Genomic DNA, 19844 nt, shown 5'->3' with positions numbered 1-19844 from the left:
GCATTCCAGGAACCTTATTTGCTGCCCAGGCTCATTACAACGCCGCCCATATTCAAAGCCAGCCGCCTGATAGGCTCAAACACGACACTCGTGGAGTATTAGCAACATTAACAAATGCGTCGCTATGGTTACCATACAGGACTTGAAGACCGGCGGAAGAATATACTGTATACAGGGGAACTAATTTCTCTATGGAGATGAAACATGCGAACAAGTACCCTGAAGACACTATATTGTTCAAATATACTAGCCAGAGATTGCGGATATATCTTCTGAAGACATTATTTTATTGTCAGGTGGCTGTTGAAGAACTAATCCCTGAAAAGTGAATGACAACGCTGTTAGGAGAGAAGCACTATTTCTCCACGCGGAAGAATACATTGCTTTGGGAGGGGTGTAAGTTTTGTGTACAGTCCGAGGATATTGGAGAGGACAGTGTGTGCAGGTGAGAGCATGGAGGGGAATATTCACTGATTGTACCCCAATGATATGTATTGTCTGTTCTTATAGAAGTGTGGCGTCACCGGGGTCCTGCATGTCCTTATAGATCAGTGGGCACAGTGCCAACTGAAGGGTGCATAGGGTAAGCACCCTGACCTCTGTGTGTTACTTATTCCTGAACTCTGTGTTACTTACTCCTGACCCCTGAACTCTGTGTGTTACTCCTGACCCCTGAACTCTGTGCGTTACTCCTGACCCCTGAACTCTGTGCGTTACTCCTGACCCCTGAACTCTGTGCGTTACTTACTTCTGACCCCTGAACTCTATGTGTTACTTACTTCTGACCCCTAAACTCTGTGCATTACTCCTGACCTCTGTGTGTTACTTACTCCTGACCCCTGACCTCTGTGTGTTACTTACTCCTGACCTCTGTGTGTTACTTACTCCTGACCCCTGACCTATGTGTGTTACTTACTCCTGACCCCTGACCTGTGTGTGTGTGTGTTACTTACTCCTGACCTCTGACCTCTGTGTGTTACTTACTCCTGACCTCTGTGTGTTACTTACTCCTGAACTCTGTGCGTTACTTACTCCTGAACTCTGTGCGTTACTCCTGACCCCTGAACTCTGTGCGTTACTTACTCCTGACCCCTGAACTCTGTGTGTTACTCCTGACCCCTGAACTCTGTGCGTTACTCCTGACCCCTGAACTCTGTGCGTTACTCCTGACCCCTGAACTCTGTGCGTTACTTACTTCTGACCCCTGAACTCTATGTGTTACTTACTTCTGACCCCTAAACTCTGTGCATTACTCCTGACCTCTGTGTGTGTGTTACTTACTCCTGACCCCTGACCTCTGTGTGTTACTTACTCCTGACCTCTGTGTGTTACTTACTCCTGACCCCTGACCTATGTGTGTTACTTACTCCTGACCCCTGACCTGTGTGTGTGTGTGTGTGTTACTTACTCCTGACCTCTGACCTCTGTGTGTTACTTACTCCTGACCTCTGTGTGTTACTTACTCCTGAACTCTGTGCGTTACTTACTCCTGAACTCTGTGCGTTACTCCGGACCCCTGAACTCTGTGCGTTACTTACTCCGGACCCCTGAACTCTGTGCGTTACTTACTCCTGGCCCCTGACCTCTGTGTGTTACTTACTCCTGACCCCTGAACTCTGTGTGTTACTTACTCCTGACCCCCGACCTCTGTGTGTTACTTACTCCTGACCCCTGACCTCTGTGCGTTACTTACTCCTGACCCCTAAACTCTGTGTGTTACTTACTCCTGAACTCTGTGCGTTACTTACTCCTGACCCCTAAACTCTGTGCGTTACTTACTCCTGACCCCTAAACTCTGTGTGTTACTTACTCCTGACCCCTGAACTCTGTGCATTACTCCTGACCCCTGAACTCTGTGTGTTACTTACTCCTGACCCCTGAACTCTGCATTACTCCTGACCCCCTAACCTTTGTGTGTTACTTACACCTAACCCCTAAACTCTGTGTGTTACTTACTCCTGACCCCTGACCTCTGTGCGTTACTTACTCCGGACCCCTGAACTCTGTGCGTTACTTACTCCTGGCCCCTGACCTCTGTGTGTTACTTACTCCTGACCCCTGAACTCTGTGTGTTACTTACTCCTGACCCCCGACCTCTGTGCGTTACTTACTCCTGACCCCTAAACTCTGTGTGTTACTTACTCCTGAACTCTGTGCGTTACTTACTCCTGACCCCTAAACTCTGTGCGTTACTTACTCCTGACCCCTAAACTCTGTGTGTTACTTACTCCTGACCCCTGAACTCTGTGCATTACTCCTGACCCCTGAACTCTGTGCGTTACTTACTCCTGACCCCTGAACTCTGCATTACTCCTGACCCCCTAACCTTTGTGTGTTACTTACACCTAACCCCTAAACTCTGTGTGTTACTTACTCCTGACCCCTGACCTCTGTGCGTTACTTACTCATGACCCCTAAACTCTGTGTGTTACTTACTCCTGATCCCTGAACTATGTGCGTTACTTACTCCTGACCCCTGAACTCTGTGTGTTACTCACTCCTAAACTCTGTGTGTTACTTACTCCTGACCCCTGAACTCTGTGTGTTACTCCTGACCCCTGAACTCTGCGTGTTACTCCTGAACTCTGTGCGTTACTTACTCCTGACCCCTGAACTCTGTGCATTACTTACTCCTGACCCCTGAACTCTGTGCGTTACTACTGACCCCCTGACCTTTGTGTGTTACTTACACCTAACCCCTGAACTCTGTGTATTACTTACTCCTGACCCCTGAACTCTGCGTTACTCCTGACCCCCTGACCTTTGTGTGTTACTTACACCTAACCCCTGAACTCTGTGTGTTACTTACTCCTGACCCCTGAACTCTGTGTGTTACGTAAACTCTTGAACGCTGTTCATTGCTTATACCTGACCCCTGAACTCTGTGCGTTTACTCCTGACCCCTGAACTCTGTGCGTTACTCCTGACCCCTGAACTCTGTGCGTTTACTCCTGACCCCTGAACTCTGTGCATTACTCCTGACCCCTAAACTCTGTGTGTTACTTACTCCTGACCCCTGAACTCTGTGCGTTACTCCTGACCCCTGAACTCTGTGCGTTACTTACTTCTGACCCCTGAACTCTATGCGTTACTTACTTCTGACCCCTGAACTCTGTGCGTTACTCCTGACCCCTGACCTCTGTGCATCACTTACTCCTGAACTCTGTGCGTTACTTACTCCTGACCCCTGAACTCTGTGCGTTACTTACTCCTGAACTCTGTGTGTTACTTACTCCTGACCCCTGAACTCTATGTGTTACTTACTCCTGACCCCTGAACTCTGTATGTTTCTTACTCCTGACCCCTGAACGCTGTGTGTTACTTACTCCTAACCCCTGAACTCTGCGTTACTCCTGACCCCCTGAACTTTGTGTGTTACTTACACCTAACCCCTGAACTCTGTGTGTTACTTACTCCTGACCCCTGAACTCTGTGTGTTACTTACTCTTGAACGCTGTGCATTGTTTATACCTGACCCCTGAACTCTGTGCGTTACTTACTTCTGACCCCTGAACTCATTGCATTACTTACTCCTGACCCCTGAACTCTGTGCGTTACTTACCCCTGAACTCTGTGCGTTACTTACTCCTGACCCCTGAACTCTGTGCGTTACTTACTCCTGACCCCTGAACTCTGTGCGTTACTTACTCCTGACCCCTGAACTCTGTGCGTTACTTACTCCTGACCCCTGAACTCTGTGCGTTAATTACTCCTGACTCCTGAACTCTGTGCGTTACTTACTCCTGACCCCTGAACTCTGTGCGTTACTTACTCCTGACCCCTGAACTCTGTGCGTTACTTACTCCTGACCCCTGAACTCTGTGCGTTACTTACTCCTGACCCCTGAACTCTGCATTACTCCTGACCCCCTAACCTTTGTGTGTTACTTACACCTAACCCCTAAACTCTGTGTGTTACTTACTCCTGACCCCTGACCTCTGTGCGTTACTTACTCATGACCCCTAAACTCTGTGTGTTACTTACTCCTGATCCCTGAACTATGTGCGTTACTTACTCCTGACCCCTGAACTCTGTGTGTTACTCACTCCTAAACTCTGTGTGTTACTTACTCCTGACCCCTGAACTCTGTGTGTTACTCCTGACCCCTGAACTCTGCGTGTTACTCCTGAACTCTGTGCGTTACTTACTCCTGACCCCTGAACTCTGTGCATTACTTACTCCTGACCCCTGAACTCTGTGCGTTACTACTGACCCCCTGACCTTTGTGTGTTACTTACACCTAACCCCTGAACTCTGTGTATTACTTACTCCTGACCCCTGAACTCTGCGTTACTCCTGACCCCCTGACCTTTGTGTGTTACTTACACCTAACCCCTGAACTCTGTGTGTTACTTACTCCTGACCCCTGAACTCTGTGTGTTACGTAAACTCTTGAACGCTGTTCATTGCTTATACCTGACCCCTGAACTCTGTGCGTTTACTCATGACCCCTGAACTCTGTGCGTTACTCCTGACCCCTAAACTCTGTGTGTTACTTACTCCTGACCCCTGAACTCTGTGCGTTACTCCTGACCCCTGAACTCTGTGCGTTACTTACTTCTGACCCCTGAACTCTATGCGTTACTTACTTCTGACCCCTGAACTCTGTGCGTTACTCCTGACCCCTGACCTCTGAGCATCACTTACTCCTGAACTCTGTGCGTTACTTACTCCTGACCCCTGAACTCTGTGCGTTACTTACTCCTGACCCCTAAACTCTGTGTGTTACTTACTCCTAACCCCTGAACTCTGTATGTTTCTTACTCCTGACCCCTGAACGCTGTGTGTTACTTATTCCTAACCCCTGAACTCTGCGTTACTCCTGACCCCCTGAACTTTGTGTGTTACTTACACCTAACCCCTGAACTCTGTGTGTTACTTACTCCTGACCCCTGAACTCTGTGTGTTACTTACTCTTGAACGCTGTGCATTGTTTATACCTGACCCCTGAACTCTGTGCGTTACTTACTTCTGACCCCTGAACTCTTTGCATTACTTACTCCTGACCCCTGAACTCTGTGCGTTACTTACCCCTGAACTCTGTGCGTTACTTACTCCTCACCCCTGAACTCTGTGCGTTACTTACTCCTGACCCCTGAACTCTGTGCGTTACTTACTCCTGACCCCTGAACTCTGTGCGTTACTTACTCCTGACCCCTGAACTCTGTGCGTTAATTACTCCTGACTCCTGAACTCTGTGCGTTACTTACTCCTGACCCCTGAACTCTGTGCGTTACTTACTCCTGACCCCTGAACTCTGTGCGTTACTTACTCCTGACCCCTGAACTCTGTGCGTTACTTACTCCTGACCCCTGAACTCTGTGCGTTAATTACTCCTGACCCCTGCAGAATGGTTTTGGGATACACTCACACACTGGTTAGTGGTTATTGTTCTGCTTAGGGTTGTCCCGATACTAGTATCGGTATCGGTACTGATACCGAGCATTCCCCCCCCCCCCCCCCCCCATTGTAAAAAAACATAAAAAAGACTGACATATATGCCACTGTCACATGACATTAAAAAAAGTATTCGTAATCGGTATTGGCGAGTACTTGGGAAAAAAAGTATCCGTATAAAAAAAGTGGTATCGTGACAGCCCTAGTTCTGCTTTGCAAACTAGAAAACACGAGGGTTCAATATTATGTCTCACCAGTACTTTCTCTGTCACTTTTCCCCAGGTCTGATATGCAGCAATGACCCAGATACAGAACTTGTTGTATGATTCTTTGATAAAGACACAACATGTGGAGAGTACCGCCCTTATCAAGTTAAAAGAAGGAGTAGCCTTCACCTCACCTCCACGATTTCAGGTAAGTTCCATGTGCTGATGGAGAATCCTTGCAAAGAAATCTATTCTGTTACTGGAAACGTCCCTCCTGTAATATTTGATGAAAAATTTGTTTGCAACTTGAGCAGCCATTCTCAACTTGTGTTCCTCCAGTGGTTTCTAGGGGTTCATTGAGCTAATTGACCTCAATTTGATGGTGCCAGCATACTTCTCTGGCCAGAACCACCTGGCACAGCCAGCTGCATAGCACCAGTAATCTTTTTAGCTGTCAATAAGGGTGGCATTCTGTCCACCACTGTAAAGGGGGCATTTTTTGCACTAGCCACCAATGTAAGGGCCAATTTGTTCCACCCAGTGAATTGCCTTTAGCAGAGATATACATTATATTGTACATTCACATCAGTCTCTGCCCAATCTAAGGTCCCAAACTCACATTCATGCATACACACAGGGCCGCTGATAGGAGGGGCCAACGGTCTTCTTGTAGGGGGCCCGAGCACACAGGGGGGCCCACACAAGGAGGGAGGTTATTGATGGAGGGTTATTGATGGACAACAATTGCAGAACTCTTCCTCCAGCAGCTAAAACTTGCTGGTCTCTCCCTGCTGCCTGCTTTTATCTGCATTGATAGTCATCTCTCAATAATAGCCCTCCCTGTGTAACCCTCTCCCAGCATTGTCTCTCTGATCTCATCTTCATTTTATATTTAAATTTATTAACTCAGTTTTATCTTTTAGATTTAGCAGGAATTCTGTGCGTTATGTTGTATTTGTGTCCGCTAATAATGATTTTATTGTATTTTTAGCGTCAGGCAGTCTGTGGCCCCACGATTTCTATCAGCAGCCCTGCATACACATACTAGGGCCAATTAGATAAGAGTCAGTTAACCTACCAGCATGTCTTCGGAGTGTAGGAGGAAATCCACACAGGCACAGGTAAAACATGCACACTCCATGCAGGTAGTTCCATGGTTGGGATTCAAACTGATGACCCTCGTGCTGCCAGGCAGTGGCATCACTATGGGGGTGCAGACCACACTCATGTGACACCCGCCAGAGGGATGACACCAGGCGCAGACTGACCAATTCTCTCTTACCCCCTTCTTTCTCTCTTTTTCTCGCTCTCACACACCCCCACCACCTCTCTCTCACCCCCCTCTTTCTATCGCCCCTTTCTCCCCCTCTCTCTCTTACCCCTTTATCAGTCCCCCCTCCCTCTCTCTCTCACCCCCCACTACCCAACTCTCTAACACCCCCCCCCCCCCCCCACCACACTAGGTGATGCCAACCCTAGTGACACCACTGCTGCTAGGTGAAAGTGGACTCCGGCTCTGTGACTGGCCGGAGTCGTGTGGCTTTACTCCCGTGCATGCACGTGGGAGCCGACGGTCACGGCGCATGCCCTATAGAAACGGCACGACTGTGCCCTTTCTTTAGTGCGCATGTGCCCATGACATCAGTGCAAACGCATATGGCAAATATCTCCTAAACTGTGCAGGTTTAAGAGATCTTTCCAGTACCTACAGGTAAGCCTTATTATAGGCTTAACTTTAGGTAAAAGTGATCTGTAAGGGTTCACAACCACTTTAATGGATATGTGATAGATCTCATGCCACGTACACACGATCATTTTTCAGCATAAAAAAAAACGACGTTTTTTTCCAACTTCATCATTGAAACGACGTTGCCCACACACCATCGCTTTAAAAAAATGATCTAGCAAAGCGCGGTGACGTACAACACGTACGACGGCACTATAAAGGGGAAGTTCCATTTGCCTTTGGGCTGCTTTAGCTGATTCCGTGTTAGTAAAAGACGATTTGCGCTTTTTTGTCTGTTACAGCGTGATGAATGTGCTTACTCCATTATGAACGGTAGTTTTACCAGAACAAGCGCTCCCGTCTCATAACTTGCTTGTTTTACTTACCTGACCCCTCGAAAGTCCCGTGCGCGTCCATGTGATCCTCTTCGGTTCCCAGCCTGGCCGTTGATTGGCTAGGCTGGATGAATTGATAGCAGCGCAGCCATTGGCTGGCGCTGCTGTCAATCACAGCGGATGACGCGGGGGGCGGGGGCCGAGTGATACAGTCGGCGGCTATGCCCGCTGCTGTATCACGGGAGCGCGCTAGCAAAACCTTTCCACCATGCGAGCTCGCTCACATGAAGGTAGAAAGCTTTTGCGAGGAGGAGCCGAGACAGCCGCCGAGGGACCCCAAAAAAAAAGTTTGCCTTTAGTGACCCTTTAAGAGAGGTATGGACTCCAGAGAGAGAGATATAATTTTTCCCCTGTACAAATCATTAGTAAGACCTCATCTGGAATATGAAGTTCAGTTTTGGGCCCCAGTTCTCAAAAAGGATATCGGAGAACTGGAGAAAGTGCAGAGAAGAGCAACCAAACTGATAAGAGGCATGGAGGAGCTTAGCTATGAGGAAAGATTAGAGGAACTGAATTTATTCACTCTTGAGAAGAGGAGATTAAGGGGGCATATGATCAACATGTACAAACATATAAGGGGTCCATACAGTGAACTTGGTGTTGAGTTATTCACTTTACGGTCATCACTGAGGACAAGGGGGCACTCTTTACGTCTAGAGGAAAAGAGATTTCATCTCCAAATACGGAAAGGTTTCTTCACAGTAAGAGCTGTGAAAATGTGGAATAGACTCCCTCCAGAGGTGGTTCTGGCCAGCTCAGTAGATTGCTTTAAGAAAGGTCTGGATTATTTCTTAAATGTATATAATATAACTGGGTACTAACATTTATAGGTAAAGTTGATCTGGGGAATATCCGATTGCCTCTCGGGGGATCATGAAGGAATTTTTTCCCGCTGTTGTAGCAAATTGGATCATGCTCTGCTGTTTTTTTTTTGCCTTCCTCTGGATCAACTGTGCGTATAAAATTGGGTATATGGGATTGTACGATATTTTTTTTTTTTCTTTTTTATGGTTGAACTGGATGGACTTGTGTCTTTTTTCAACCTGACTAACTATGTAACTATTAGCCGGATTCATAAAGACTTACGCCGACGTATCTTTATATACGCCGCGTAAGTCCACGGATGCGCCGTTGTATCTATGCGCCTGATTCTTCAAACAAGATACGCCTGAATTTTGGCTCCATCCGACCGACGTACGTCTCCTACGCCGTCGTATCTTGGGTGCATATTTACGCTGGCCGCAAGGGGCGCTTCCATTGATTTACGCGTCGAATTTGTAAATGAGCAAGATACGCTGATTCACGAACGTACTTATGCCCGTCGCTGTAATCTACGCCGTTTACGTAAGGCGTACGTCCGGCGTAAAGTTAAACCACTAAATAGCAGGTGTAAGTCATGTTAGGGTATGGACGTCGGAACAGCCGTCGTATTTTACGTAGTTTACGTAAGTCGTACGTGAATGGGGCTGGGCGTAGGTTACGTTCACGTCGTATGCATTGAGCCGGCGTATCTTAGGGAGTAAATTCGATGTGATTCTGAGCATGCGCTGTTCGTTCGGCCCTTCATTTACATGGGGTCACGATTCATTTTAATACATCACGCCCACTACCTGCCTACTTTGAATTAGGCGGGCTTATGCCGGCCCATTTACGCTACGCCGCCGTAACTTAGGGAGCAAGTGCTTTGTGAATACTGGTCTTGCCTCTCTATGTTACATCGGCGTAGCGCATATGAGATGAGCTACGCCCGCTTAAACATACGCCGCTCTACCTGAATCCGGCTATATGTGTACAATTTTTTGGGGCGGAGCCTTATATTTTACCATTATCTTCTTCTTACCTAATACTTAAATGCTTATTTAAGGATGATCTGTATGACATGTTCTTATCTATATGTAGTTGCAGCCTCAACACATCCAGGTGATCATTGACGCCTTCAAGAACACAGCAGCCCTAAGAAGAGAAGGGTTCAACTTCCGAGAGAAGAATTACAAATGTGTCCGTGCTGATAAGAGTTCTATCTATGCTAAATGTGTAAGCGGAGTATACTTCAATATGTTATACTGTAAAACGGGCATCACTAAATGGCGGCCCGCGGTCCGCGTCCGGCCCGAGCTGCTGCTCTTCACGGACCGCGGCGATCGCGCCATCTAGTCGGCGCTTTTGTCCCCAGCCTCCTCCGCTATCATTAGCAGAGTAGAGGAGCGGGAGGCGGGACAATTCTGGACTGGGGGCGAGACCAGAGAGGTAGCCGCCTGTCACGTTAATCAGGATTTGATTGGCTGCTAGGAGGCAGTCCTAGCAGCCAATCACCAGTTCACTGAAAATTCAACCCGGCAGCTCCCGCGCCCCTCCCAGTGCTGCTGTGCCTTCAGTTCGCGATTGTCCCGCCTCCTGCTCTCCGCTCTGTGAAAGGTAGGGGTGGAGAGGGAAGGGAGGAAAATATATCTAAATGTGATGGATGGATGGGGGGGGCAGTGCTGTGTGTGTGGGGGGGGCAGTGCTGTGTGTGTGTGGGGGCAGTGCTGTGTGTGTGGGGGCAGTGCTGTGTGTGCGGGGGCAGTGCTGTGTGTGTGGGGGGGGGGGGCAGTGCTGTGTGTGTGGGGGCAGTGCTGTGTGTGCGGGGGCAGTGCTGTGTGTGTGGGGGCAGTGCTGTGTGTGCGCGGGGGCAGTGCTGTGTGTGTGGGGGGGGGGGCAGTGCTGTGTGTGCGGGGGCCGTGCTGTGTGGGGGGACAGTGCTGTGTGTGGGGGGACAGTGCTGTGTGTGTGGGGGGGGCAGTGCTGTGTGTGTGGGGGGGCAGTGCTGTGTGTGTGGGGGCAGTGCTGTGTGTGCGGGGGCAGTGCTGTGTGTGCGGGGGCAGTGCTGTGGGGGGGACAGTGCTGTGTGTGGGGGGACAGTGCTGTGTGTGGGGGGACAGTGCTGTGTGTGTGGGGGCAGTGCTGTGTGTGGGGGGGGGCAGTGCTGTGTGTGCGGGGGCAGTGCTGTGGAGGGGAACAGTGCTGTGTGTGGGGGGGCAGTGCTGTGTGTGGGGGGGCAGTGCTGTGTGTGTGTGGGGGCAGTGCTGTGTGTGTGGGGGCAGTGCTGTGGGGGGTAGTTCTGTGGGGGGGGCAGTGCTGTGTGTGGGGGGGGCAGTGCTGTGTGTGGGGGGGGGCAGTGCTGTGTGTGGGGGCAGTGCTGTGTGTGTGGGGGCAGTGCTGTGTGTGTGGGGGCAGTGCTGTGTGTGGGGGGGCAGTGCTGTGTGTGTGGGGGCAGTGCTGTGGGGGGTAGTGCTGTGGGGGGGGGACAGTGCTGTGTGTGTGTGGAGGCAGTGCTGTGTGTGTGTGGGGGCAGTGCTGTGTGTGCGGGGGCAGTGCTGTGGGGGGGACAGTGCTGTGTGTGTGGGGGCAGTGCTGTGTGTGTGGGGGCAGTGCTGTGTGTGTGGGGGCAGTGCTGTGTGTGTGGGGGCAGTGCTGTGGGGGGGACAGTGCTGTGTGTGTGGGGGCAGTGCTGTGTGTGGGGGGGCAGTGCTGTGTGTGCGGGGGCAGTGCTGTGGGGGGTAGTGCTGTGGGGGGGACAGTGCTGTGTGTGTGGGGGCAATGCTGTGTGTGGGGGCAGTGCTGTGTGTGGGGGGGGGGGAGTGCTGTGTGTGGGGGGGCAGTTCTGTGTGTGGGGGGATGTGTGATAGGACAATACTGTGTGGGGTGATATGTGAAGGGGGTAATACTGTGTGGGGGGATATGTGAAGGGGGGCAGGGCTGTGGTGGGGAAGATGTGAAGGGGACAAGCAGCTGTGCACAAAATGTGGTGCTGCACAGTAAACGTGAAGGGGTACCATTGACTCCTAAATGCACTGAAATGCAAGGTGCAATTTCCCGCACATAAACGCAGCATGCAGTTTCCATGCGGCTGCATTTTTAAAAAAGATGCCAGGACCTTTTTCCAGCAGAAAACTCAGGCACAGCAACCCATTCAAACGAATTGTGTGTCGCGTCTGCACCCCTGGGCTGTGATGTAAAGAATCAGAGTAATTGCACAAAACTGCGATTCGGACCTCCGCTTGAAGAAAATTTTACTAATCGGACCTCAGTAAATTTTAATTCAATACCCCTGCTGTAAACAGATTATTACTGTTCTTTAATTATGACTGCATTGATCCGATCTTTCTCCAACCAGGATGATGAAGGCGTTGTCATGGTAAAAACCAAATCCAACATCCTGCTTGCTGTGTATCGGGAAGGAATGTATCCCAGCGTGTGTGTAGAAGCCACTGAAAAGCTAGGTAATTGTTGGATCAATGTTATTTTTAAAGTTTTATCCTTTCCAGAACCGCACATTGCCAGTTACCTCCAGTGCTCTTCAATATAGGCATTGAGCATCAAAGGGTCAGACAGAAAAGGGATTTTAATGCTCGGTTCACACTTGTGCGATGCGAGAATCCTACAAATACAGTCGCAGCCGACTCGCACAGCCATATGCGAACTGCCGGGAGTGTCAATACATTGTAATGACACCCCCATTTCAGCTTGCATATTGCACTGCGAACTGTCGGTTTGGACATGAATCTGATCTCATGGGTGTGAACACCCACACGATCCAATTCTATGTGCGGACCAAAAAAAGGGTCCTGTGCGACGTCCGAATGCGATGCGATATCAGCCATACTATCTTTATGGCTGAAATCTCATCGCACAGTCATCGCATGTGCGGTACAAATCACATGCAATTTTGCAGAGCACAGTAGTGTGAACCGGCACTTATGCCGCGTACAGACGGTCGTTTTTTGTGATGAAAAAAAACGTCTTTTTAAAAAACGTCATTTAAAATGACCGTGTGTGGTGAAAACGTCGTTTTAGGTCTTCTGAAAAACGACAAAAAAAAAATTCGAACATGCTTGAATTTTTTGTGTCGTTTTTCAAAACGTCGTTTTTTGTGTCAATTAAAATGATAGTGTGTGGGCAAAACAACGTTTAAAACAAAGTTTTTAAACCCGCGCATGCTCAGAAGCAAGTTATGAAGCTAGCTTCAATGGAAAAGAGTGCTGAACGTAACCGCGCTTTGCTAGAGCATTTTGAAAAAACTATGGTGTGTAGGTAACGTCGTTTTTGAAAATGAAGTTTCAAAAACGTCGTTTTATTTCATGATTTAAAACGTCGTTTTATTTCATCACAAAAAACGACCGTCTGTACGCGGCATTAGTCTGAACTGCCATTATCCATTCATTTTAAAAGATAATGAATAATATTTTAACCGCTTTTTAAATGTTTTACATACTGTCACCAGTGCAGTACAGTGTCATCAGATATCAGATGTGGCAGTGATAAGAGACACTGACTGGTGACAGTATGTAAAAGAAAAAAAACATTTAAATACTTTTTTAAATAAAAAAAAATATGTATCTTTTTTTTTTACATACAGTGACCAGAGCAATACAGTGTTACCATAGTAACACTACTACTCTGGGAGGTGATCAGTATTTTATTTCTTTACATACTATTATTGCTTATAACTGTGAATTTTTACAGTTGTAAGCAACCATTTTTTTTTTTAATGAAAACTATTCATTCAGTGTTTACTATTGTGATTAGCTGTGGCCAATCATGGTACAGATGGGCTGTGATTGACCCTGTCTGTGTAAGGTAAGTGGTTTCAGTCTGTACCATGTGATCACTGTGACCAATCACAGAGCTCATCACAATAGTACACAATGAATGGCATAAAGCAAAGCCATTCAATATGTACGATTGTCATATGATCTGTTGTGATTAGCCACAGCGCTCACATGGTACCGGCAGAGGGCCGGTACAGTGATCTGTCATCAGCCATGTCCGGTGGACACAGCAGCTGATAGATCGTGCCGAAGCGTGGCCCCTGGCTCTGTTGATAGTGGACAAGTGTGTGGAACGCATAGTGCGCCATGGAACGATGTAAGTAGTTTTGGTCAGTACGTCACTTCCATTACACAATCTGATGGGTAGCAGTACCACCGGCAGCGTATACACTACAGTAGATAATATAATGAGTGGCCATTGTTAGTCTGCCCAATAATAAACAACAACATGGCCGCCTTCAAGGCAGCGACAACTTTTTTACTGTTTAGCTGGTGTTCTATGAAAACAGCCAACTCATCGTGTATAGGCTGCTGGTGTTCTGTGAAAACAGCCAAGTCATCGTTTAACGTAGTGTATAGGCTGCCGGTGTTCTGCCAAGTCATCAAAATCTGCAATTACTGCTGCTGGAGAGAAAGCGGAAGTGACGTAATTGGAGATTTTGATGAGTTACCACGTTTGACAGCACACCGGCCTTTGAGGAGACACAGCGCAACTCGCGCATGTTCAGTAGGCGCCCGGCTGTTAAGCCACAAGCTGTCACAGCCAGGTGCCCACACTTGTAATGCTGGCACCGGGGAGAGGTGAGGAAGAGAACTGAGGGTTTGGGCGGCTGGATCGTAGGACAGGTGAATGTGTTTATTAAAAGTCAGCAGCTACACTTTTTGATAATAGACCATCCTCGGTGAGGGAATCAGGAAGTGAAGTGTTGCGGCTTCACTGACCGGTTCCCTACTGCGCATGCACGAGTCGCGCTGCGCATCTTCACTGGTCCCCGCTGTGTTCTGGGAACTGTGTGTTTCCGAGAACACAGCAGCAGGGGAAGGGAAGTGGGGTAGATAGCCGTATATTCTGTGGCTATCTATGGCCAGAAGTGGGTGCAAATACCTGTATTATACAGGTATCTGCACACCCCCACACCCCCCCTCCTGAATGGTGCCAAATGTGACACCGGCGGGGGGGAGGGTTCCAAAAAGCAGAGGTTCACTTTTTGTGTGGACCTCCGCTTTAAGAAAATTGGACCCTGGAGGTATTTTTTGCATGTTTTACCTAATAGGTTAGTTTGTTGTTTTCCTATTATCAGAAACAACCTAATGACTCAGCTTTACAAATGATTTTTAAAGGATCACTAAAGGAAACAATTTTTTTTAGCTAAATAGCTACCTTTACCTTACTGCAGTCCTGGTTTCATGTCCTCATTGTTCGTTTTTGCTTTGAAGTAGCTGTAATTCTGCTGTGATCTCCACACTTCCTGCTTGTCTGGCTCCTTATGAAAAATCTCATGGCAGCTTTTCACTGTGGTCCAAGCTGTGTGACTAAAACTCCTCAGAACCAATCAGATTCATTTTAAAAACAAAACACTGCCCTGGATTTGTTTGTTTTTGTTCTGTGGGTCTCTTTACTTCACAGAAACATGAAACCAGTTTAAAACCGAAAGTGAAACTAGAGGCACATTATATGATAGAATTTAATCTATTTTTTAATCATTTTTAAAAGGAATCGGTTAACTTTTATGTCTCTATACCCTGTAAACAGTCATTTCAGCAAAAAAAATGTTTTCCTTTAGTGACCCTTTAATTGCAAAGTAGAATGACAAATACCTGACTTGTTAATACATTGGAATTCTTGTGTTGAAAATCAAGGAAGTATAAACAAAAGTTTAATTTTATGTAAGTAAGCAACTAAAATCTGTGTAACCATTTATCACAGACAGTACAGAGTGCGCATTGTTACATTAAAGCGGAGGTTCACCCTCAGAGAGCACATTTTCCCCTTAGATGGATGCTCGTTTTTCCTAGGGGAATCGGCTAGTTGTTTTAAAATATGATCCGTACTTACCGTTTACGAGATGCATCCTCTCTGCCGCTTCCGGGTATGGGCTGCGGGACTGGGCGTTCCTTCTTGATTGACAGTCTTCCGAGAGGCTTCCGACGGTCGCATCCATCGCGTCACGATTTTCCGAAAGAAGCCGAACGTCGGTGCGCAGGCGCAGTATAGAGCCGCACCGACGTTCGGCTTATTTCGGCTACGAGTGACGCGATGGATGCGACCGTCGGAAGCCTCTCGGAAGACTGTCAATCAAGAAGGAACGCCCGCTCCCGAAGACCCATACCCGGAAGCGACGGAAGAAGATGCATCTCGAAAACGGGTAAGTACAGCTCATATTTTAAAACAAATAGCCGATTCCCCTAGACCAAACGAGCAGGAATCTAAGGGGAAAAGGGCAAACATTAAATAAATGGGTGAACTCCCGCTTTAAATGAAACAAACTACAGTTGCACAAATGTGTTTTTTTCCTGAATTCTTCCCTCTAGTGGTCAAAGGCATTACTGCAACAGTTTAAAATGTTCTCAAGTTGGCCAGCTATAGAATATGTGAAAGTCATGGGGGTTAAATGTTCTGCCAGTGGCAGTTCGTCCATAGAGGGCACTGGAGAGCCGCCCCCTCTGGCTCTCACCGCCACTGAGTCTAATAACATAGATTCATGCATTGCACGAATCTATGTTATTGTGGCAGCTGTCGCTATTCTATTCAGATGGCCGGACATGAGCGCCGACCATCTGAATAATGGCAGCTGGTTGGCTGTACGAAAGTGCCTATCAGAGCCAGTGGCTCTGATAGGCTTTCCGAGTACAGCCCTCCGGTCCCCGGAAGCGTATCCTCGGAACGCACAGGGGGTGCGTTCCTTGGATAAGACTGACAGGCGTCTCAGCCAATCAGGTTGGCCGGTTCTGGCTACCGGTAACCTGATTGGCTGAAGCGTCATCGAGGGCAGGAGAAGACATCGAGGGTCGAGGACTTGGATGGCTGACTCCAGTAAAGGTAAGTGCCGGGCGGGGGGGGGGGAAAGGGGCATTTTACAGGGCACAACGGCGACGAAGGGCACAGTGACATCAATGGGCACAGTGGCGACAATAGGCACAGTGGGGACAATGGGCATAGTGGGGACAATTGGCACAGCAGCATGAATGGCACAGTGGCGACAACTAAAGGGCACAGTGACATCAATGGGCACAGTGGCGACAATAGGCACAGTGGCGACAATAGGCACAGTGAGGACAATGGGCACAGTGGGGACAATGGGCACAGTGGCATGAATGGGCTTAGTGGTGACAATTAAAGGGCACAGTGACATCAATGGGCACAGTGGCGACAATTAAAGGGCACAGTGGCGACAATTGATGGCACAGTGGCTGTGTTTGATGGCATGGCACAGTGGCTGCGTTTGATGGCATGGCACAGTGGTGACAATTGATGGCACAGTGGCTGCATTTGATGGCATGGCACAGTGGCTGCGTTTAATGGCATGGCACAGTGGTGACAATTGATGGCACAGTGGCTGCGTTTGATGGCATGGCATAGTGACTGCATTTGATGGCATGGCACAGTGGTGACAATTCATGGCACAGTGGCTGCGTTTGATGGCATGGCACAGTGGTGCGAATTGATGGCACAGTGGCTGCGTTTGATGGCATGGAACAGTGGTGACAATTGATGGCACAGTGGCTGCGTTTGATGGCATGACACAGTGGTGACAATTGATGGCACAGTGGCTGCGTTTGATGGCATGGCACAGTGGTGACAATTGATGGCACAGTGGCTGCATTTGATGGGCACAGTGAGGCTGCAATTTTTTTTTCCGTTTGCGCCCCCCAAAAATTTTGAGCACCAGCTGCCACTGTGTTCTGCTGATAGGTTTTCAGAATTTCAGACTATAAAATGGTAAAAGAGTCATAACTTAAAAGGCATAAATTATAGATGTGTTGATGAAGTCAGATTTGCAATGAATGTGCTCTGATGAATGTAAATTGCCTCTGTCCCGATTGTCGGCTTTGTTTAATTCTGATATTTGTTGTCATTAGGTTCTTATTTCCGGGAGAAAGGAATATGATCTTCACGCACTTTGGCATGGATGAAGAGAAGGAAACGTGCATGTAAAGGATGAACTGTAACAATGGACCATGAATGGAGATGAGAGAACATAGTTTGTCTCCACTGATGACTGGCTCTTTAATGATCTTGTGTACCACAATTGTAAATAAAATATATAGACTTATTTAACAACGAATAATGTGTACAGTGCAGTACATTAAAAAAAAGACAAGCTATTCAAAGCGGATCTACATACATTTTTTTTTTTTTTTGCCAACAAACAAGCTCTTTATTGCAGAAGAAACATGCAATGTTTTTTTCTGCAATAAAATTAACTTGCCTGCCTGTTTGCATCCCTCTGAATAATGTGAATAGAGCTGTGCATGCGCTGCTCCGTTTAAATTATCAGCACAGTACCAGTGTGCTAGGACTTAGGAATAATTCCCGCAGAATGACATCATTCCTCACCAGCAAATCAAGACTGATGAAGACCAGCACAAGGAAGAAGCCGGGTGGAAGAAGCTGGCCAGTGAGTGACCACACAGGTGTTTTTGGTCATTTGAGGAGAGGTAAGTATTGCTGCCTTTAGCTTGGCTTAAAGGGGTTTTAAACCCTCGTTTTTTTTCACCTTAATGCATCCTACAAAATACGTCAACAGCGCGGATCTCAGGTGCCAACAGGACGTCTTTGGACGTCATTTGAAAGCAGTACCCGCGCGCGCCACTGGGGGGCGCGCGGCGGGTAACCGCTGTGCCGCCGCATCGCTGGGGACCCGATGCATGTACCTAGCGGCCGCGATGTCCGCCGGGTACACGCAATCGTCGGTGACCCAGCCGGTAACAGCAGAGACGTGGAGCTCTGTGTGTAAACACAGAGCTCCACGTGCTGTTAGAGGAGAGGAGACCGATCTGTGTCTCTTGTACATAGAGACACAGCATCGGTCACCTCCCCCAGTCACCCCCCTCCCCCCACACAGTTAGAACACGCCCAGGCTACACAGTTAACCCCTTACTCACCCCCTAGTGTTAACTCCTTCACTGCCAGTCACATTTATACAGTAATTAGTGCATTTTTATAGCACTGATCGCTGTATAAATGTGAATGGTCCCAAATTTGTGTCGAAAGTGTCCGATACGTCCGTCGCAATATTGCATTCCCAATAAAAATCGCAGATCGCCGCCATTACTAGTAAAAAAAAAATAATGAAAAAAAATCATAATTCTGTTCCCCATTTTGTAGGCGCTATAACTTTTGCGCAAACCAGTCGCTTATTGCGATTTTTTTTTACAAAAATACGTCGAAAAATACGTATCGGCCTTAACTGAGAAAAAAAATTGTTTTTTTTTAAAAAAAAATGGGATATTTATTATAGCAACAAGTAACAAAAATATATATATTTTTTTAAATTGTCGCTCTTTTTTTGTTTATAGTGCAAAAAATAAAAACCGCAGAGGTGATCAAATACCACCAAAAGAAAGCTCTATTTGTGGGGAAAAAAGAACGCCAATTTTGTTTGGGAGCCACGTCGCACGACCGCGCAAATGTCAGTTAAAGCGACGCAGTGCCGGAAGCTGAAATTTCGCCTGGGAACGAAGGGGGTTTATGTGCCCAGTAAGCAAGTGGTTAAGAAAAAGCTGTATGTTAAACTATGTCCTTGGAAGACTCATTCCTGAATGGGAGGGGCTGGGAGCAGTATAATCAGTTGATGCACTTGCAATGTTCTGATAAGGAATGTTGCAGTGTCTGCATCACTTCAGAAGTAATGAACCTTTCGGAAGTATGTCACCAAAATAGAATTCCTATTGCAAAGGATGCCTAAAATCTAACTTGTATCTTAGTGCAGACTTTGGGGAAAATCAGTGAGCCAATCACACAAGCAGGAAATAACATTTTTGGGGTTCACCAACTGTGTACAGAAGGCCTCCTGGCTGCTATATTGCATTGAATTTTACAGACATTTACAGCGGCTCCAGGTTGAAAAGCAAAGGTAATTTTTAATAGCAATAAACTACAATATGGCTTGGGAGGCAATTGTGCATGCTGTATTTCTTTTGTCTTACTATATTTTTTTTTAACCACTTGCCCACCGCAGTACGAGAATATACGTCCTCCCCTTTGTGCGGTGATATCTGAATGATACCTGCAGCGGCGATTCTGTGCACAATAAGAACGATCAAAGCGGCAGTTCTGCCGCTTGATCGTTCTTATAGGCAGCGGGAGGGGACGGTGCTTCTCCGGGCTCTCCCGTGCCATCGGGGGCCCGGAGAGCGAATTGGCCGGCGCTCGCTGAAGAACCATAGAGATGACTGGTGACCAGACGGTCACAGTCATCTCTATGACCGTCGGAGGTCCGGGCGCGACGTTATGACGTCACGCCCGGTACCCGAAAGTAAACAAAGCCGCAATCGCGGCTGTTGGTGTGAGATCGGTGAATGTTTTTTC

The 19844-nt window shown here is 47.7% G+C and overlaps 1 protein-coding gene across 1 annotated transcript; it reads left to right on the top strand.

The window, feature by feature from the left end:
• The first annotated feature begins 222 nt into the window (after positions 1-222).
• On the top strand, positions 223-17598 carry PFN4 (profilin family member 4). Its single transcript, XM_040348504.1, has 5 exons — positions 223-445; positions 5680-5811; positions 9624-9758; positions 11878-11983; positions 17393-17598. The coding sequence occupies exons 2-5, from the start codon at positions 5695-5697 to the stop codon at positions 17419-17421; spliced, it is 387 nt and encodes a 128-aa protein (XP_040204438.1). The 5' UTR covers positions 223-445; positions 5680-5694; the 3' UTR covers positions 17422-17598.
• The last annotated feature ends 2246 nt before the right edge of the window (positions 17599-19844 follow it).

This window comes from Rana temporaria, chromosome 4, assembly GCF_905171775.1.
Source record: "Rana temporaria chromosome 4, aRanTem1.1, whole genome shotgun sequence".
Taxonomy (NCBI): Eukaryota; Metazoa; Chordata; class Amphibia; order Anura; family Ranidae; genus Rana; species Rana temporaria.
Note: the sequence above shows the minus strand (reverse complement) of the source record. Positions and strands in the feature narration are given on the sequence as shown.

Excerpts from the sequence above, each read along its gene's own strand:
- PFN4 (XM_040348504.1), top strand. The coding sequence starts at position 5,695 with ATGACCCAGATACAGAACTTGTTGTATGATTCTTTGATAAAGACACAA. Across the intron at positions 5,812-9,623 it reads CCTCACCTCCACGATTTCAG|TTGCAGCCTCAACACATCCA; the intron begins GTAAGTTCCATG and ends ATCTATATGTAG. Across the intron at positions 11,984-17,392 it reads AGAAGCCACTGAAAAGCTAG|GTTCTTATTTCCGGGAGAAA; the intron begins GTAATTGTTGGA and ends TGTTGTCATTAG.